The sequence below is a fragment of the Clupea harengus genome, unplaced genomic scaffold (assembly GCF_900700415.2).
Source record: "Clupea harengus unplaced genomic scaffold, Ch_v2.0.2, whole genome shotgun sequence".
NCBI classification, from domain to species: Eukaryota; Metazoa; Chordata; class Actinopteri; order Clupeiformes; family Clupeidae; genus Clupea; species Clupea harengus.
Window position 1 is genome coordinate 16,309 of NW_024879918.1, and position 21,084 is coordinate 37,392.

The following is a 21,084-nucleotide window of genomic DNA, read 5'->3' on the forward strand; positions in this document are numbered from 1 at the left end:
AGAATGTGGCGGCTGTAGTCTGTCTCCCCTACCACAGGGCGTTAGGGATGCAGAGGAATGGAGCTGAAATGACAGGAACTCAGATCAGGCTGCCTTATTTAGTGAAAAAGAAACAGACTCTGAATGCCTGTGTGTGTGCAGTGTCAGTGTGTGCCAGAGTGTCTATGTGTGTCTGAGACATGTATGTCTGTGTGTGTTTGTGTACCGTATGTGTGAGTCAGTAAACCGCAGTGAGTTTGTTTTTGTTTTTATCATTTTCCCATGAGACGTAAGACTAAATCAAATATGTGTGTGTGCGTTTGTGTTTATTTGTCTCTGTGTGTGTGTGTGTGTGTGTGTGTGTGTGTGTGTGTGTGTGTGTGTGTGTGTGTGTGTGTGTGTGTGTGTGCGTGTGTGTGTGTGGTTTGTATGTTGAATGGATGGATAAAGACAGGGCAATCCTTTCCATAGTCCATAACCGTAGTGTTGTTTGATAACCAGGCCGATTCGCTTGAAACACAAAAAGCGACATTTTTTGAATTGTGCAAAGAAAATAAACTGTCCGTTTTAACCGACACTCACCCAATGTTGAACTCCAAAACAAAAGAAGCTATCTGGCATTATGTTATTGATTTTTTGGAAATAGTATCCTATTTGTCTCTCTCTCTCTCTCTCTCTCTCTCTCTGTGTGCGTGTGAGTGTGTGTGTGTGTGTGGTTTGTATGTTGAATGGATGGGAGAAGACAGGGCAATCCTTTCCATAGTCCATAACCATATTGTTGTTTCCAGACAAGAGAACTTCTTTAAAAGGCAGTGCCCCCCTCACAGTGTGTGCGAGGTATAAATCGTGTCCTGGCAGCACAACGTACACAGATCATTTTCCAATAGTATTGTTCTGCCCATCATTTTAATGGAGCTGGGGTTGGCCTGCAGTGCAAAAGCAACTCCTTAAAAGTCGTGTCACATTCATCAATTGATTGTTTAAAGTATTTCACACACTGAAAACTGGACGGGGATGATAATTACTGAACAAGACATTGAAATATAAGAGAAATTATGAAAGAGAGACGAGGCTTCCTGAATAGTTAAATAATCTCCCTCTCTCTCTTTGAGAAGTGGTAGGGTATGTCCTTCTGCCGGTAAAGATACGTTCATGCATGGGTACAATTTACTGAACTTAATGGATCTTTCAGTATTTTAAATAATTGGTCAAACGCAATCACATTTTCAGGACATTCAGTAACACCGATATACATACCGATGAAACAACTGTTAGACATCAGTTGCATGAAGCATTGGTAATCTGACTGTGGAGAAGACTACCACCTTGTGGTGAATTTACAGAAACATTTCGTCGCCACGTCTCTCTCATCAGCAAAGTTTTCTTTATTTCCAAAGCGCACTGTTGTCATTACGTCACTAAAGGAATTACGAGTATATTTGCCATTACTACCGAGGAGCAGGATAGGCTACATAGCCTAAAAATTACAATCGTGTAGGTTTAAAGGATATCAAGGAATGGCCAATGAATTAGTCAGTAGGCTAGGATATGATACTATCGGCGGTGTAGGCAAGTGACTGCCTGACTTTTTCAAGAGCTAACTATGCTATTATAACATTTGCGGTGTTTAGGGTTACTATTTTACAGCGTTAGTGTAAGTGCAGACATGAAAAAATACCTCTGGGGTGATCTATTGTCATAACTAGGCTACTACACTATCGTCTTCAATAAAAAATGATGCCTGAAATTAGAGGGACAGAAAAATCGGCATAGTGAAGTGAATGACTTTCCTTCTTTATCCTTGAAGATATAGCTGGGCATTATGTAAACAAACAGTGTGGGTAGGGCGTGACTATATAATGTAATCATAATCGTTTGATTGGTGATCTACTGTGAGTGACTGCTGTATCGCTCCAAACAGAACGCCAATTTGAGCAAGCGCTGTGAAATCGGAAGTTTTGGGAAGGTTTTCTACAGCGCGAATCTGTGATCCCTGTCGCTGAAGGTAAGTTAGTTTGTGGCCTCAACTCAATCGTTTTGTACATCTTGAAAAACGGCCTCCCGGTTTTAACATACTTGATAGAATTAGTCGTGCTTTTACATTTGTCAGCAGCTGGTAATACTTCTGAACTTCACGAGTGACCATTATTATCATTGTGGTGGCTTGGGGCATTGGTGGATGCTAGCTAACGTAAGCTAAACAAGGCATCCCTGATAATAAGTTATTGTTGTTCTTTTTAATGACAAACGTCTGTCATATAGCAAGAAAGTTGTTTGAGAACCAGGCCAATTCTCTTGAAACACGAAAAACGGCATTCTTTGAATTGTGCCAAAAAAAAATAAACTGTCCGTTTTAACCGACACTCACCCAATGTTGAACTCCAAAACAAATGATAGGCTATCTGGCGTTATGTTATTGATTTTTTGGAAATAGTAGCCTACTTGTTACTAATAGTAGCCTACTTGTTACTGGTCTGTGCCAAGGAAACTTGGAAGGGTAATAGCTAGTCATACTCTAAACCTATTAGTATATGATATGATAGTTATCTTACAACAGTAGTCTCAGTTCAGGGTACGATGATTGTGTTATATGCAATATTTTAACGGCTCTAATCAAATTATCAACTTGATTGCTCTGATATTTACGTACGAGAGGCAGCCGCCCATTTTAAACAGTAGTTAATGCTGCACATAATGGCATTAGTCTGTTTTTTTTTGGCTGAATGGTAGCTACTATGCTGTCAGTGTTTAAGGGCATTCAGGAAACATATGCTATATAAGGACTGTAGGAACTATAGCCACTAAAAATAGGCCATATTTTCTAGATGGAAGTCACAAGATACATTTCCTATGATTAAAATCATGGTACACACAGTTCTGTGATTTCCAGTTGGCATTTCCTGCTCTGGAGGCTTAGATGAAGAATAATGTCTAACAATGTCTGTAACTGAAGAGGGAGAAAATTACTTGAAATAACTTTCTTAATTAAAAGCACAAACCTGTCTTACTTAGTATTGTGTTTATTTAGGATACAGTGTGTTTTTTCAGCGCATTTGAAACGGTTTGAGTTTCACAACATTTTAACAATGACCTAAAACAATGTAGAAGAAACTCATAGAAGCTAGAATTCTCTGCATTCACCCAACCCTCAGCCATTTGACGAACACGATCATGAATTGTGGTGTCTCTCTGGTAAGACGTATTGGCAACAGGCTCAGACTAATGATGACATTACTTTTGACTAAAATATCCGCTGTTTACAGAACATAGGCTACCTTTTTGTATGTATCAATACAGCAATTGCTAGATGAAGCAATATGTTAATTTGAGTTTTTTTTGGTCCTACCCTACTCTTCACAATCTAATATGCCCAGCAGAGAGGGCAGCTTTTCTGTTATCCACCCCATACCTTTCTCACAGCCCTCTTTACCCTGTCTGTACTCCCTGCCTGGGTACATGAGCTGACATTGTGCATTTCAGGGCTTTGTGACACGAAAACTGCTGTCCACTGCAGATTCTACAACAAATAATGTATCAGTACCAAAAAAAGATCAACCCACTCTACTGAAAAAAAAAAAACCTGACTAAGCACAAAGAACGGAACAATCCCCACTGTTTTTGGTGACTTAAAAAAGACCATTGCATTTAATATCCCCGCCAGCCAGAATCAACTAGTGTTTAGGAGCAATGAAATCAGTGTTTAGGGTTGTCAGGCCAGCTGTTGAGCCCCACCAACACACACAACATTGTGATTCTTGCATGTGGCAAATTTTGACAAGTAGCCTATCAGAGAGTGATTGGCTTACTGCTTATTTACATTGTGGTGATCAAAGAGGTTGATGCCCAATTCCCACTCACATACAAAGCTGTTTATTTGTTGCCATTATGCCATATTGGTGTCGTGTGGGAATGGGAGAGGGAGGGTCAGGGAATGTGAGAGGTGAGTGTAGGTCAGAAGGATTGTAAAAACATCACAAATTGTTGTCTGGGCTGCTTCTCTTTGCTTCACAGAAAAGAGAAACTGACTGAGCGAGAGAGAGGGTTTTTTTTGTGTCAGATTGTGAGGAATTGTTAGTGGATCATGTGGTGCATTTTGTGTCAACCTGTGTGTGTGAGAGTGAGTGAGAGGGAGAGAGAAAGAGAGAGAGAGAGAGAGAGAGGGAGGGAGGGAGAGAGAGAGAGAGAGAGAGAAATCTGGACTGTGTATTTGATTCAGTGTGTGAGTGTGTGTGTGTGTTTGAATGAAAGGGTCTCTCGTGCTGGGCTGGGATGATCAGCGTTGAATGTGCTGGGACTCTCTTTCAGTGTCAGTATCCATCCCATCGCTGTACAGTCAGTTGTGGATTACATGTCACAGAGCACCATCAGAGAGAGCCATCCGTACCTCCCTGGAGTCAGTGGGCTCAGGCCAGCCCTAAACTTCATCAGCTTGGACCTGAGGTCCTGAAACCGTGGTGTTCACGTGGACCACCTCTGGATGCTGCCTCAGGAGGGGTAAACCTGTCGGCCACTGGAGGGAAGCTCGAGGGGAAAGAAAGAGGAGGGTTTTTTTTGGGAGGGGGGGCAGGGGGATGAAGGAGGGCCTGGCTTTCGATGGCAGCTGGAGGGTCAAGGGGATCAGGCTACGTGGGGAAGGGCTACCTCCAGCCCTCTCTATGGGTAAGAGCCAGAGGTTCACATGGGGTATGACCAAGCAGCGTTAGCATCTAGGCTACAAGCCAAAGCTGGAATCGATAGTGCAGCTGGACAACATGCTGTATCACAGAGGATAAGCAAGAGATAACCCTCGCCGCCTGGAGCCTGCGGAGGTCCCATAGGTTATAAATAGCACATTTATGAAGTGGTTGTCTGAACTTGCAATGATTTGTCTGTGAGGTAAAATGGATGTTTGCTCTGTGAGCTAAGGATTACTGTTTGTGTCAAAGCTAGCACAAAGCGTTGTCAGGGTTATTTTGGTCTCTGTGGTGATGTATCCTGTTAAAGTGTCATGGTTTATATCATCTTATTTTTTTTTTTACCTTGACCTTACAGAGTTTCTTTACACAAATCTTGCCCAACTAAAATTGTCAACTAGGTCCAAACAATAATTGACATGCCTCCTTTTCTGTATGTCATTCGTATGCTCTCCCTTTAACATGGGCTCAAAGTATGATGTCAAGTTGGCCCTGTCAAGGCTTGTTTTCTGAACTCATTATCTTTCAGTCCCTCTCCAAGGCCTGACACGAGGAGAGAGTGATTCAGTGCCTCCCAATGTAAGACCTACAACTACAAAGAGTCAGGCCACCATGTCCCTGGGAGAACAACAGCCTGCTCAGGCTTGTTGACATTTCAACATGGATTATTTCTTGCCCTTTCTGTCTGTTCAGACCTACCAGAGGCAAACAACTGTGCAGCGCTACAGGGGAAGCAGATTTCTCTGGAGATCAGCCTGGCTCAAATGCATTAAGCCAAACCCAATTGTGCCTCTGAAGTCTGAACTTTCTTCTAAATTGTGTCATCTCTCATATGGGTGGAGCACTGGCAGGCTTGTGCCTCAGGCCAAAATACTGCTGTAACAAATGGAGCCTGAAACAGATATTTCAGGGATTTGAGGAGGATAGGATTACTCTCTCTGTGTCATCAGCTGAAATGTGATAATCAGGTAATAGGTTACCCCAACTTCAAGGTGACCGGACGCCCATATTTCGAGGTTTGCCGTTGTTTGTCTATTAATGTCATGATGTCACCAGGTTAGGTTATATGATAAGAGTTAACCAATGACTTCATGTAGACCTTGATCAGTGATTACACAGTGTAGGTGTAGCTTCCTGTACTTTTATTCATTGCTGATATTCCAAAGGTTGATATCACACGCAGGTGAGCGCTGAAAACACTGGGCCAGGGGAGATTTCCGAAAGCTCAAGTGAAATATAGGCTACTTTTCTTTAACCGTAGAGCCTCAAGGATCAATACTTGGATCACTGTAGACTTTGGATACAGAAAGACTGTGTTGTAGGTTTGTTTTGATGGTGGGTTAACCCTCTGTAGTCTTGATCTACTCTGACACCTATATCGCTGTGGTTTAGTATCTTTTGTATTTTAAAAAGATTTTGTTTTAGTTTAGTTTAGTTTAGTTTAGTTTAGTTTATTTACATTATTGCATTTAATTACGTGAACTAAATAACAAATGTCCCTTGCCCTCCAAGCATTCAGTTCAGTGAGTGTGATGAAATAGGTCAAAGTGGAATTTTCACTGTGGCAGTGTGTGTGATGAAACGGATTACATTGTGGTATTTCAGCTGTAAGAGGCAGACAAGGAGGCTTAGTACTTTCCCTCTTATTTAGCCTGTTTCTGGTCTCTCTTGGCTTGTTGTTTTCCCTTTTCTCCTCTTGTCTGGATTGAGTTTTCTCTTTGGCTTGTGAGTATGGATGTGGTGCAGAGCTGTGTATTGCGCAATGTCTGTAGCACCTACTCTCAGACACACTGTAACTGTTTCTCGCAGCTTGCATGTGGAAACTAGCTAACTATGAATTGTTGTCAGCTGTGCTGTGTTCTGTGTTCCCCCCCCCCCCCCTCTATGTTGGTAGTCTTTGCGCTTTGCTGTCTTTCACTGACTTTCATTCCCCTCCTCAGTCCCAGACCATGAACTACGTGGGCCAGCTGGCGGAGACGGTGTTCGTGACTGTGAAGGAGCTGTACCGCGGCCTCAACCCGGCCACGCTTACCGGCGGCATCGATGTCATTGTGGTGCGCCAGCCTGATGGCAGCTTCCAGTGCTCGCCCTTCCACGTGCGCTTTGGCAAGCTGGGGGTACTGCGCTCCAAGGAGAAAGTGGTACGAGTCTCCTTATACGAGGAAGTCTTGCTTTGATGTGTTGATTTGGTATATTAAATAACTAACAATAATTGGTACTTTAATGAACTTATAATAATTCATAAATAATGAATGACTAATGTGTTTAATTTGCTTAAACAATCGCACATTCTTGTGTCTGTATGAAGAACGATTTGAAATAGCTCAGAAGAAGTTTAGAAGCAAATCTCAAAAGTCTGCTGGTGAAGGAGTTTTGCCACCTACCATAGGCTTCCAGCATCTTTAAATAGAATTTCATGTTAAACATTTACTTCCGTAGCCCCCATTATTAACATGTCCTGTTGCCATGCAGGTGGATATTGAGATCAATGGCGAGCCGGTGGACTTGCACATGAAGCTGGGGGACAATGGGGAAGCCTTCTTTGTGGAGGAGAATGAGGACCTGGAGGTACGGAACAGGCGGAGGACACCTCCCTGTTTGTCTGCGATATCTCACACTGTGTCTTAACTGCAAGCGATGCGTGCGAGTGACTATGACAAAAGTAAATTGCTCCCATTTAAATCCACGAGGTTGTCCTAAATGGCAGCGAGCATCAAAGAGCGATGTCTTGTGACACAGAATTTTTGGCCCAAACATTGACCTATGCCTCTATTTTTTTGACTTGACGTGCTGCCTCTCTCGCAGATGAATCAAAAGTTTCAGGAAGTTCCACTGTGCACAGCAACAGTGCGGACACTTGCAGTTAGGGCACAGCATAATCGCTCAGAAGATGTTGCCACATTACCACCCCTCTTGTGGTCTTTCCTCTTCCACTCGCCTCTTTAACACACGTTCTCTTCTTTGGTTGTCTCCCATCATCCTCCAGGCCAGGGTACCGGCCCACCTCTGCACCTCACCGATCCCCATGAAGCTAGTGGAGGGCTCGGACGAGACTGCCGAACCCCCGGGGTCTGGGGTGGCCCCTGGCTCTCGCCGCAAGAAACGCAGACGGAAACGCGCTCGCTCGGACCGCAGAGACGACGATGACAGCTCCTCCTCCGAGCCCCCCGACCAGGAAGAGGAGTCAGTCCTCGCTGCAAGGTCAGAGGTCATTTTGATTATACACTAGATCTGGCTGCTCTTTTCCCCTAGTAAAGGTAAAGGTGGTGTTTATGCTTGCACACTTTTTACCTTTGTTGTTTGCCAATTCTCTGCTTGTGTTTTCAGAAACACTGATCAGTGATATGTGTCATCCTCTCCCTGGATCTGTTTTTGCCAGTTTTGTTTTAATCTTCCTGTTTGATCTCTGCTTGAACAGTAAGTCGGTGTACTTCTCCGTCTCCGAAGATACTTTTGACGATCTGTCCGCTTGTCCATCTCAGTCGTGGGACGTCCTCCATCACTCAGATGGGGAAGTGTCCCCAAACGAGAGGTAAGGAAGAGGAAATGGGCAAAGAAGCTCACCAAACTGTCTTCATTGATGATTAATCCTTTGCATGCACAACACAATGATTACCATTTTAAAAACTGCAACTGTTCCTGAGAACTTGCATATGAGTTCAACACTGGAGGTTCAGCGGCAAATAGATGAGCTGATTAGAGAGAGAAATGTTGACTTTTGCACGTTGAATAGAGATGCAGAGACAGGGTGCATTCTGTTTTTTGTCACTCCTCAAAAGCAAGATGCTGACTAAATGTGTGTACGCAGTCATCCTGATTGTGACGTACAAAATGATTTTTTGAAAGTTTTCACAATGTTCTTCGTTGGTCTCCGCAGCGCTGTGTTCAACAGTCGGCCCCCCTCCCCCAAGAGTGACTCAGAGCTGCTGGTCAAGCCACAGGAGTCAGTGGGGCCGCAGATGCAGTGGATCTGGGGGGGCTTCCCACAGGTATCACACACACCGGACACACACACACGCTTACACTCACAGGCACGGCCCCTAACAGTGGAGTGTAAAGACCCAGGTTGTAGTTACAAGATTAGAATCAGTGGTGGATCATGGTGGACCCTCACCTCATGTTTCCTCTCCTTGCATTTCTCTTTCTTTCCTCTCCTCCACTAGCCTCTCTCCTCCTCTTTTTTTCCTCTCCTCCTATTTGATCCTCCATTATAAATGGAAAGGCAGTCCATCCAGCAGTATAAACATTTAGGGACAGTCCTTCATTGTAAAAAGACATATGGGAGGATGTTGATACAAGATCTCAAATTTATAAGGATGGAAGTATTCAGCTCTAGTTACCCCTTTTGACTAGTTTCAGTTGACCTCGTCTGACCAAAATCACTACCAAATGACTACCAAAATCTGACTATAAAAATATTTCTTATATATTTTTAATATTTTATATATATATAATTCCAGTCTTGTCTTCTCTTGTATCCTCTCCTAGGTATGCCAGTCTGAAAGGTCTTCAGCAGACCCTCAGCGCACCCCGACCTCCCCCATCACTCCCTCCGAGAGCTCCCACTTCCGAACCATCCACCGGCAGGACTCCTTTGACCTGGACTTCTCAAACAACACCGCCGCCTCCTTCGCGCCTGTTACTGTGGTGAGACCCAGGCCCAGGACACCCCTAACGGACTCCTACTCCCCCGGGTCCTTCCCATTCGTCACCCACTCCACCCCCAGCCAAGCTCCGGAAACCCCCCAGTGCCTCGTGCCCACGCCAGCCCAGGTGGAGACACTCACGCCCGGGGAAACACAGCACTTCCAGCACCCCCAGCCTGGTACAGAGTCACTGGAGGCCGTAATTGACTCAGAGAGCTTTACACACGCTGAGAACAACACTGCAGTGTCTTCAGCAAACACACGACATTCCTCTACCACATTGAGCAGCTCCAGCTGTTCCAGCTTAGGCCCCGCAGACCTCATGCCGAGCACAGATGTCGCAACAGACCCGACCAGTGGCTCCCCAGAGCCGGCAGACCTGGACACTGCAGAGGGAACCAGCTCTCGAGAGGTAGACAGTGGGATAGAGCCCAGTGCCGAGGGACTGGAGGAGGACGACCACAGGGAGGAGAGTGTCAGATCGCAGGCCAATCAGGATGCAGACTGTTCTGGACAGAGAGAGAGTAGTGAAGATTTGGACCAATCAGAGGAGCGTCCCGGCTCTGCAGAGCCTCCCTCCAAATCGGCAGATTGTCAGGACAAGAGGAAAGGTTGGTCAGGAGTTAGTGGAATAAAGCTGGTTTCCTTAGCTGAGGTTAGCCTCAGACTGACTGATTTTTTTATTTTTTTTATTTCTAGGAATTGAAATTAAACCAGGTTTAACTTAATCCATGTCCAGGAAACCATCCCTGAGCTCTTGATAGTTACAATATATATTGATATTAATTTACTTGAGAAGCAGTTTCATCTAAAAGCATCTTAGGAGAGCCAGCCACAAACCAAACATTCGTATATTTGTTACTTGCGTTTGTTAAGTTTGATACTGAGCTGCAATTGTTTACAAGCTTTATAAACCATGAACAGATCATATGTAAAAAATTGATTGATCTCCCCTGCCTTGGCATAGGTAAGCGCAGTCAGCACCTGGGACCCTCCGATATCTACCTGGATGATCTCACTAAGCTGGACCCTGAGGTGGCGGCTCTCTACTTCCCCAGGAGGTGAAAAATCAAGCACCTTTCGGTAGCACACTTGAACTCCTGAAAGGAAAAGTATTCACATTCTGTATTGATGAGCACTCTCACAGGATGTATCCTCTTAAGATATAAGCAGAGTTTTGTGACTTCCTACTGTCTTTAATTTTGCTGTGTGATTCTCCACCAGACCTTCTCCTGTGGGTGTTATTGTCCACTTTCTTGAGGCTTAGATTAGAAAACCCTTTTTACTCTGCTCAGCATCAGGGGTTATGAGCTGTTTTATTAACCATAGGATTCAGAGAGTTGTTGAAATGCAACAGGAGACTGTGACTGCGCTGTGAGTGCTGCCACTATCATCAGCCATGCTGGCCTCTCATCCCCTCTCCTTTGCTCTCCTCCACACAGTGAGACTGAGTCAGCTTCCAGGCCAGATGCTGACCAGTCAGGGAACCAGTCCCCCCAGTCGGGGAACCAGTCCCCCCAGTCGCTTGGCAGTGCCAACATGGACAGTGGCTCAGACTACCTGTCTGACGCTCCCGCCGACACCTTGGACGTCACCATGTCTCTGTGTGGGAGAGACGGAGGCAGCCAGATCAACAAAGGTAATCCCGGGGAGGAAAGGGAGGAATTCATGGAGGGGAAATTCATGGAGGGGGAGAAGTAGTAAAATGAGTAACTGGAAGGAACGTGTGAATAATTAGGGGTAAGAGAGGAAGTCAATGAATACATACAGTAACATTGTCTGTACATCTCCTGTCTCCATCTCCTTAAATGGGATGTAAAAGTATTTCAAGTCCTGTACACAATGTTTCTTCAAAAACCAGCATGTTTCAGACAGTAGTAGACATGTAGACATATATGACCGACCATAATTCAAGAGGGACTAATTTCTCTTCCCTACAGAGAAGTTCATGGAGCACATTGTCACTTTTCAGCATTTTGTGAGCAACCCAGGAATCATAGATGATCCAAACCTTGTCATCTGCATCAACAACAAGTGAGCTCACAATCAGAACACCCACCTCTGACTTGGTCATTAATGTCATACAATGAGTGCAGTATGAGAACCAAAATGGAGACTACACACACACACACACAAAACAAAACCATTTTCATCACAAGATGGGTGTCATTCTGCAGGTACTATAACTGGGCTGCGGCAGCTCCTATGGTGTTGTCCATGCAAGCCTTCCAGAGGAATCTTCCAAAGGTGGGCCTTTTATGTGTCTATAAAATCATAAACATATCCTTCTCTTATCTGCTGAAATCTCACACCTGAGTTGCCTGGAATGTTGTTTGTACCAGAGTGTCGTGACCTTAATGCTAACGGTGGGGTTTTTCAGAGCACCATCGAGCAGCTGGTGAAGGATAAGATGCCAAAGAAGTCTGGCCTGTGGTGGTTCTCCTGGAGGAGGAAGGACATGGACACCAGCCAGGTACACAGACGGATGGAGGCAGCCTGTGCTGCGGGGCCACCTTGCCACAATCACACTCACTCACTCACTATGCGTTAGCTGGGGTGTGTGTGTGTGTGCGTGTGCGTGTGCGTGTGCGTGTGTGTGTCGGCGGGGGGGTTGGTGTTCTGCAGTCATCTGTTCCCTCTCCCATGCTGTTTTTCTAATGCAAATCTGACATTTGAGATGATATTTATTTTCCCTCCCCCTCTACTTTCTCTCTCTCTCTCTCTTTCTCTTTCTATCTCCCTGTCTCTCTCTTTCTCTTTCTGTCTCTCTGTCTCTCTCTATCCCCCCCACCCCCATCTCATGTTGTCTGTGGCAGGCCGGGTTAAAGCAAGAACAGCAAGCACAGACTGAATCAACAGACCCTCTGTCTGATCCCTCAACTTCAAAGTGAGTGTGGATGTGCACACTACTTCGATACACACATTATTTATATATATATTAGTGCTGTCAAACGATTAAAATATTTAATCGCGATTAATCCCATTTTTGTCATAGTTAACTCAAAATTAATCGCGATTAATCGCAAATTTGTATCTATTCTAAATGTCCCTTCGTTTATTTATTTTTTTCCATCAGTTTATTTTTACTTTAATGCCCTTATCAACATGGAAAAGTTGTTTTATTTTATTGAAAACCAATATTGCCAAACAGGGCGGTACAAAATAAAATTATAAAGTGCACATTTCAGGTAAACAAGGACTCAGCCTATAGTGCAGTTAAACCATGGCTTAATATTTTCTTTTTTTCAAGTTTACTGGGAACATAGCAGTCAGGCCTTTTATTTCAGAAACATTGAACCGTAACAGTTAGGTTACCAATAAAAGGTAAGCCTACTACTTCTTTGCTTTCAGCCAGCTGCCTGTTGACATTTTCAGACAACAGTGAAGCTCGCTTCTTTTGCACAACACAACTTTTAAAAGTAAACTTTCCATTCAGAAGCTTTTTATCATCCATTTCGCCGTATCGCGCTCACCATTCACTCAAACCGTAACGTTAGCCTACTAAACAGTTTGCGAGGCCAAAAAGAATGTTAATCTAACGCAAATTTTAATTTTTAAAAAAAAATTTTTTTTTTAAAATCTCGCGATAAAAAAATGTACGGCGTTAAAATGGGTTTGCGTTAACGCCGTTAATAACGCGTTAAACTGACAGCACATATATATATATATATATATATATACTCAAGGTTTCAACATTTGATGTAATTTGTGGTGTGTAAAGTATATAAACCGGAATCATATGAATATGTAAAGTGTGTATATATAAATATACAGTGGCTTGCAAAAGTATTCAACCCCCCTGAAAATAATTATCATTTTCACAATTACAAAAGATTACAAGATGAAAAATCCTACTTGGGTAAAAGTATTGGCAGCAAAATGTAGTTAAAGTAAAAGTAATGGTTTGGTCCCTCTGACTGATATATTATTATCAGTAACTGATAGCAATTTGAACTACTTTATATACATTTTTATATACAGAGACACCAGATAAAGCCGCAGGGTCATGAGATGATTAATTGGAGAGAGAAGAAGAAAAAAAAAGTTTTGATACACAAATCTGTTTTCAGCTTTCGGTCTGATCATACCTGTCAAATTAACATGACTGAAAAATGTGAGGTCAGTGATTGAAATACTTGAGGGGTTCTCTACCAGGTACTAATGTATAGGGGGTGAATACTTAGGCAAGCAGAATATTTTTGTTCTTAATTTATTTATTTAGCCTTTAGAAATGTACTACAGCATAAATGTTCACAATGACAATACTGATTGGGAAAATGATGTATAATATACATTCGCAAGCCAGTGTATAAAGTGTGTCAAATGATAATATGAACAGGAATTTTAAGTGAAAAAAAAAAGCCTTAGATGCTGGGAATGTCCCCCATTCCCCAGGGCTGAGGCTGTTACTCTTGGAGACACCCCTTCACGTGGACGTGGAGTAAACCCTACAGTTTAAATGTTTGCCATGTGACTACGAGACCCATATTGAAACCTATGGCAGCGGAGTGTCTAACTCCCTGAGTCGTCCTGTCATTCCCCAGGCAGCACTCTGAGGAGCAGTCCACTGTTGAGACGCTGTCTGGGACCGTTGAGACGCCGTCTGGGACCGCCGGGATGCCCAGTCCATCTGATACCATGACCACAGAACAGTGCATCAGCCAGATGTACCGCAAGTCCCTCCGCCTCACCTCCGAGCAGATAGTAAGTACATCATCACACGACTGACCACATTGGACCACATCACATACTTCAGTCCTTACACTGGCTTCCAGGAAGCCCTATCACTAAATAGGGCAGGTCCAAAATACCTCTCAGATGTGTTTCAGCAGTACACACCTGCTAGATCTCTCAGATCACTGGAGAGAAATATGTTGGTAATACCTTCTGTCAGAACTAAACATGGTGAAGCAGCCTTTAGCTGCTACGCTGCTCAGTTCTGGAACCGATTTCCTGATGATATCAAAGGTGCTTCAACTGTAGCCAGTTTAAAATCTAGATTTAAAACACAACTGTTCTCAGATGCTTGTTGTTTACAAAAAGACGCTTTGTTGTTACTTTTAAAAGACACTTTTTTTTGTATTTAAGCTGATCTGATGTAATCTTCCTTCTTTTCACAAATGTTTTAAAGCACTTGACCTTTTTTATTCTTTTATTTTTCTATGTTCTTTTATAATTTGTAAAGCATTTTGAATTACCAACATTTATGAATTGTGCTATGAAAATGAATAAATAAAATAATATAAATAATAATAAATAATGACGGCGCTTTGAACAGCAAGGAATACAAAATCAAAACGTTCTCTCTCCCAGCCTTTAGGGTATGAGAGGCTGGAGTGTGAAGATGTCGGTGGGATGTGAACGTGACATTGTCTAGTCTCCCTGAGACACTTCTGAAAAGTTGGTGTTTTTTTTTAGGAGCGTTTGAACCTGAGGGAGGGGGCCAATAAGGTGGTCTTCAGCGTGACCACTCAGTACCAGGGTACCTGCCGCTGTGAGGCTGCCATCTATCTGTGGCACTGGGACGACAGGGTCATCATCTCGGACATTGATGGAACCATCACAAAGTGAGTTGACGTGTCCACAGCACATTTGCAAATCATTTTATTTGTACTACTTAAACTTGTGCTTGAAAGGAGTGGAAGTGGGTGCTAATGTGATTCATGTCTGGTTTTATCTCTTAAGAGTTTGGTATTGACCGTATTAACAACAATATCTAACATTAAACCTTGTGTGGTACCTGCTCCTCTTTAAGGTCTGATGCCCTTGGGCACATTTTGCCTCAGCTTGGCAAAGACTGGACTCATCATGGAATTGCTAAACTCTACCACAAAATCCACAAGTAAGAGCCATGACTAAGCAATGCTTGAAGCCAGTTCAAATACACAGACCTGCCGAATATCAACACTGTATGCGGTAGTCATGTGCTTGGTCTTCTCCTGTAGGAACGGCTATAGGTTTCTGTACTGCTCTGCGCGTGCTATCGGCATGGCAGCCATTACTAAAGGCTACCTGCAGTGGGTAAACGACGGAGGAGTTGTCCTTCCAAAGGGACCGGTTCTATTAGCTCCCAGCAGCCTGTTTTCTGCCCTACACAGGTACATGTGCGCACGCACACACACATATAGACATACACTATTGGTGCTGTATGTTGCTTGTGTTGTCAAAAGAAAATAAATAATCTTGATCCACACAACAATGACGTAATTCTAAAAGAATGATGAATAGATATGGAAACATATGATAAGAGTTTCTCTGTAGTATTCCTGTGCATTGTATACATCTTGACCCGTGTTTTAAGACATATATTGTATTTGTTTATATTTATCTGGCCAGTATGAACATAAACAAATGCAAAGATATCAATACTAAAGGGATGTGCACAGTAATAATGCTCTTCTAACGATCTTATGTGTTTGTTCCGTTTCTTAGAGAAGTGATCGAGAAGAAGCCAGAGGTGTTTAAGATCGCTTGTCTCAATGACATCAGGGACCTCTTCAATCCACACCGGCAGCCTTTCTATGCAGCCTTTGGCAACAGAACCAATGTGAGTCCTCATCTGGTTTTTTATTAAGAAACACACTTAATGACTAATTACCTGTTTCCAGCCAACCTTCAATTGTATGGGTTTGTTGATCTCTGTGTGTGTGTGTGTGTCATTCTGTGCAGGATGCATATGCATATAAGGAAGTAGGAGTACCAGAGACTCGTATCTTCACTGTAAATCCTAAGGGAGAGCTCATTCGGGAGAAGAGCAAAGGCAACATTTCCTCGTAAGTGACCACTAGAGCAAAAGCATTAACAACAATCTCACAGCTCTTACATTTGGTCATTGCTTCATTTTCATCTAGTGTGCCGTCCCTCTTCATCCCTGCACACGTGTGTGTGTGTGTGTGTGTGTATGTGGACGTGTGCATATATGTGTGTCAAATTATATTTGATTTTCCTTAGGTATGCTCATCTGAGTGAGCTGGTGGAACATGTTTTCCCGGTCATCTGCAACGGTCAGACGTCCATCAGCTTCCACTGCCCAGAGTACAGCCACTTCACTTACTGGAGGGAGCCTCTACCTCCCGTGGACCTGGATTCAATTTAGACCGATCCACTCTCGTCACTCCTCACTTCTGTCCAACTCAATCCTGTCTCTCTGTGGACTGCTGTCTTCGTCTTGCCAGTTGTCTTCAACGAAACTGCTAGAAATGACCACTCAAGTGATCCTGTGACTGCCTTACCATGGGACAAACTGGGGTTTACTTGTATTAATTTGATAAGAAATGGATTTCACGGTTTTTATATATATTTTTACTTCTAGAATTTCTTTGTCAGTCCTCCAGAGAGAATGCAGAAATACATGAGATTGATCTTAACACTTTTTGTTAGGGATAGACACATCCCAACATGCCTTAGACATCTCAACAGGGTTGTTCTCCTTTGCACCTTCGAAGCAGTTCTGATGCCTTTCATTCGGCTGGGCTTTACTTTCGCTTTTGCCATTACCCAGTTATTTTTAATATGTTAAAGCATGTAGCTGGACAAAAAAAAAAAACCTGTCTTTTAGAACAATTTCAAACATCTGCTAACATAGTCTTTGTGTATGTAATACTAAAATAATATTGTCTGTCTGTGGTCTCGTGTACAAGCAAGAATGTGTTCCCATGTATTTATGTTTTTATGTGGTTTCATTTAAGTGAGGAAGGCGGTAATTTATTTTTAGGTGTAAATGGTTGCTGACTTGAACTTAAAACTTGGACCAAAAGGGCTTTCTAATTGACAAGCTTTTCCACTTTAAATAGTGACTAAATAGTGGTAGGAGACCGTAGAACATGGCATTGGATCATAGCTTTGGCCTACTCAGACAATATCATTTCAATATGGTGATATTAACTCTCTCTGTGTGTGTGTGTGTGTGTGTGTGTGTGTGTGTGTGTGTGTGTGTGTGTGTGTGTGTGTGTGTGTGTGTGTGTGTGTGTGTGTGTGTGTGTGTGTGTGTGTGTGTGTGTGTGTGTGTGTGTGTGTGTGTGTGTTTTGATTCATTTCCATCCCACCGACCAGATCCTCTCAAAACACTGAAAGCTGCCCATGTAAAAATGTTAAATTACCAAATAACAATCAGCTTAGTCACTACCTTCACTCTCACGCTCATCTCAAAAGGTAGCAATGTTGGGTGGTGATGACCCTGGAAACAGCTTCACGCAATGTTAAAGGGGGCTGGACGTTCTTTAAGATAGCTAACATTTCTCAGCCAGGGCAGTACATCAACTCCAAACATGATCAATATTCTTATGGTTAAATGTCCCCATTGTCATTATGTGTGTGGATACTCAATCAGGACAGGTTTGCTTGACAGGGTTTGGACTGGAACTGTCCCAGAAAAAGTGTGTGTGTGTGTGTGTGTTGAAACACATTCCAATGTGGAAATGGAGATCTCTGTTACTGCTCAGTGTCACTGAGTCACTGACTGTTTATTTACCTTTTTTAAATTATTATCTTATTTTGAAAATAATAAATGGTGATTGTAAAGGCAGATGTGGAGTGTGTAATTTGCATACGTGTGTAGCTGTGCGATTGGACAAGTATGTAAATACAAAACAAATATGCCAAAACCTCACTTACATGTTTTCTATGTATTCGCTTGTTAGAACTTAAACCCATGTAGGAATCTCATGCCAGAACAAATCTAATTTTACGCAAAGCAATATGTTCAGCGGTTACAACCTGTCCTTTTGCAGCTGTGTCGTAATGAAGCAACTCCCTTTAAAAAGCGGGAATGAAGTTCTCATTGATTTTATGAGGAGGAGAGACCAACCTGAGGGACGAGAGGAAGTGAACGTTCAACCTGCGGACGAGAAACCTTCGAACATTAGAGTGAGAAATTCAGCTCTTTCTCTATTTGTTCTTTTGAGTACGTTTTCGATTTCATACTTAATTTATGATTTTGAATGTATTTCAATTCCATATCCTTGTTAATTAAAGTTAACGCTTTCTTTGTAAGAACACCTGACGCAATTTTAACGATATCTGCAGAATGACCACGCTTGCCTAACTCGCTAGTTTTTCTTTAGCTGAAGATTGTTGGAGATATAATCTGTATTTGTAAGCATGACAATCTGAGTCTGAAATTATGTTTAAGGAATGCTATATTCTAGGGTTATCATTTCTCTGCATCCAATTGCGGTGGGGTATGAAACCTACGAAGTAGGTTGGGAAAACGAAACTCAAAATTTCAGTTTTAGAGCTACACGCCCAGCGGTTTGACGGTTAAACGGACTGACATTACTATGATATATTTTCATCAATTCAGAATATATATATATACATATACTTATATATACACATGCCACTTATATGGACACACACTTACACGTCACCTATTGTTGAAAGTGGGTGATATGACCTTTATGCTATGACAAACTAAGCTCATTGTTTCTCTGTAAATAGATTTAGGACTACGGTAATAACATGTTTTCAATTACAAGAGCAGACCGGAATGCTCTGTAAACCAGACCATGTGGCAGCGTCAGTTATTAAACTTGTGGATCTATTACTTTCTGTTGTTTTTCCATTCCTTCCACAGACCTCTTCGTAGTCGGTGCCAAAATACACCATGTCCCGCTACGAGGTTAAGAGCTCTTTAGAATTAGCATTAAGTTGTCCAGTTTGCCAGTGTGTTCTCTCTGAACCAGTTACCCTACTCTGTGGACACACATTTTGTGAGGCCTGTCTTGAGGGGGCCATGACTTCCACAAACCGTGAGGGTGGCTGGCACTGTTGCCCTGAGTGCAACGAGAGGTTCCAGGGCCTTGGAACCGAACCAAAGAACCTCACCCTTTGCAGAATCGTAGAAAGCTACAAAGAGGGACAAAAGGGCACAGCTAATTCTTTACAGAGAACCCAGCAGCAAAAGGGTGGTAAGGGAACGGACATTCAGACTGGTGAGTGTTGCACAAGATACCCTGACTTTGCTTCCACCAAGACCAATGAGGACCAAAGAAATGTACCAGAAGTCTTATCCCCCGCTCAATTGGAGGACATCAATTTGGGAGCAGAACTGGACACCGGGTCAGCTTGTTGCTCAGGTGACCCTGCTTTGAAAAGAGAAACTGATGAAGGCAGAATCAGGCTGTCTGGTTTGGCAAAAGATCTGCAGGTCAAACTTGCCACTGCAGAGGCCCTGTTACGGAGGGAGACTGAGAAACAGGCAGATGTCAGAGCTGTTTACTCTGACCTCCGGGAAAAAGTCACTGGATTGCTTCAAAAGATGAGAGACATGATCCTGAAGTACAGCATGACTGGAACAGAGCTGATTGAGGTCCGACTTCAGCCCAGACAGGAAGCCATTGACAGGCATGTCAAACATGTCTCTGACCTCTACTCTCAGTTAAAGCAGGCACAACTTCAAGGTGGTGCTCTTCTAGAGGAGCAAGATGGAGCCATGTTCAGTCGAGGTCTCTTGACAATTGAGCCTCTGATCATAAGGCTTATGGGAGTTCCTTTGGAAGGAATAGCGAACACTGCAGAGGACACCCACCCAAACATGGCAGGAGCTTGTGAAGAGCTGGAGCGGGAGAATGCTCAGCTCCGGGTAGAACTCAGTTCAGTGCAGAGAGCATTGCGAAACCTCCTTAACCCGTCAGAGGTGACATTTGACCCAGACACAGTCCACCCTAGCCTCGTTCTCTCTGAAGACCTGAAGACTGTGACGTTCAGCACCACCAAACGGGCATATCCCTCACAGGCTAAAAGGTTTAGCAGTTTCCTACAGGTCCTGAGTTCCCAGTCGTTTGGGGTGGCTGGCGGGGAGCATTGTTGGGAGCTGGAGATGGAGAACTGCCCCTGGGTGGTGGGGGTGTGTTATGAAGGGTTGCCCCGTAGTGGGCTGGCCAGTGCCCTGGAGAGCAGCCCTGGCTGCTGGTGCCTAATGTATTGCGATAACCTGCTGAGGGTATATGAGCAGACACGGGCCACACAGCTGAAACGCACCCCCTCTCTGCGCAGAGTTCAGATTCGCGTCAGCTTTAAGAATCAATCTGTGTCATTTTATACTGTCAGTAATATTGATGCTACGAAGACGCACCTGCATACTTCTGAAGTTGCCTTCATTGAACCTGTGCACTTGGCTATCAGAATGATGTCTGGTCAACCAAAGGCACGCATTACTGTGTGTTAACTTTGTTAACCCACATGCTGTCATTTATTATTACTATTTTATAGTAATGTAAAAAAGATTGGTATGAATACATTATTGAAACACCTAGTGGTCCGGGTTTATATTGTCTTTTATTTCATATTAGACGACCTATTTAAACATTTAATCAAAATGTTATGTAAATGTCTGTAATGTAAACTGAGTTTGAAGGCTTTGTATGCAGGCTTTACAATTATATGATGAAACATTCAAATACCACTGACCAGTTCTTTGTACCATGTGTGGTGGGAGGTTGTGGAGAGGAAGATGGAGCTTATAGATGTCCTTAGAAGCCATGATATAATGGTATGTAATGATATAATAGTATTGCTATTTATGGTACATTTAGTGAAGAGTTAGTGAAGTGGTGAAATACAGTTTGTGTAATGTGTTGTCTGCATCAGCAATGAAAATAAAGGGCCCATGCGGTCTTGGTCTTTTGACACAGCTTGTCTGACAAAGGCTATCCGTTAGCCTACGACTACCATGATGCTTTGCAATTAAGGGACGCTGCTGCGCCACTTTGGGCCATTTGACGAAAAATGCGAATGTTATTGTTGTAAATATGTAAGTATTTTTATTTTTGAGTATGTGAATTGAT

General features: G+C 43.1%; 2 protein-coding genes across 6 annotated transcripts; both read left to right on the forward strand.

Annotated features, from left to right (window-relative positions):
* Positions 1–360: 360 nt before the first annotated feature.
* On the forward strand, positions 361–20,926 carry trim107 (tripartite motif containing 107). 3 transcript variants are annotated; one of them, XM_042705459.1, is made up of 3 exons: positions 361–402; positions 17,675–18,163; positions 18,873–20,552. In XM_042705459.1, exon 3 carries the CDS (start codon positions 18,903–18,905, stop codon positions 20,463–20,465), a length of 1,563 nt encoding a protein of 520 aa, XP_042561393.1. In that variant the 5' UTR covers positions 361–402; positions 17,675–18,163; positions 18,873–18,902; the 3' UTR covers positions 20,466–20,552. The 3 variants fall into 3 exon arrangements, with proteins under 3 accessions (XP_042561393.1, XP_042561392.1, XP_042561391.1); XM_042705458.1 differs by lacking the exon at positions 361–402 and having other exon boundaries at positions 17,308–18,163; positions 18,873–20,926; XM_042705457.1 differs by lacking the exon at positions 361–402 and having other exon boundaries at positions 17,308–18,200.
* zgc:123305 lies at positions 1,473–17,182 on the forward strand. Of its 3 annotated transcripts, none has more exons than XM_042705455.1 (20): positions 1,473–1,984; positions 6,593–6,793; positions 7,125–7,220; positions 7,639–7,853; positions 8,071–8,184; positions 8,530–8,641; positions 9,141–9,909; positions 10,266–10,359; positions 10,741–10,937; positions 11,239–11,332; positions 11,476–11,545; positions 11,679–11,771; positions 12,115–12,185; positions 13,843–14,002; positions 14,717–14,865; positions 15,054–15,140; positions 15,244–15,396; positions 15,731–15,845; positions 15,968–16,071; positions 16,250–17,182. In XM_042705455.1, exons 2-20 carry the CDS (start codon positions 6,602–6,604, stop codon positions 16,392–16,394), a joined length of 3,030 nt encoding a protein of 1,009 aa, XP_042561389.1. In that variant the 5' UTR covers positions 1,473–1,984; positions 6,593–6,601; the 3' UTR covers positions 16,395–17,182. The 3 variants fall into 3 exon arrangements, with proteins under 3 accessions (XP_042561389.1, XP_042561390.1, XP_042561388.1); XM_042705456.1 differs by lacking the exon at positions 1,473–1,984 and adding an exon at positions 5,364–5,835; XM_042705454.1 differs by lacking the exon at positions 1,473–1,984 and adding an exon at positions 5,872–5,987.
* Positions 20,927–21,084: the final 158 nt, after the last annotated feature.

Excerpts from the sequence above, each read along its gene's own strand:
- zgc:123305 (XM_042705454.1), top strand. Across the intron at positions 8,642-9,140 it reads TCTGGGGGGGCTTCCCACAG|GTATGCCAGTCTGAAAGGTC; the intron begins GTATCACACACA and ends ATCCTCTCCTAG. Across the intron at positions 12,186-13,842 it reads TCTGATCCCTCAACTTCAAA|GCAGCACTCTGAGGAGCAGT; the intron begins GTGAGTGTGGAT and ends GTCATTCCCCAG.
- trim107 (XM_042705459.1), top strand. The coding sequence starts at position 18,903 with ATGTCCCGCTACGAGGTTAAGAGCTCTTTAGAATTAGCATTAAGTTGT.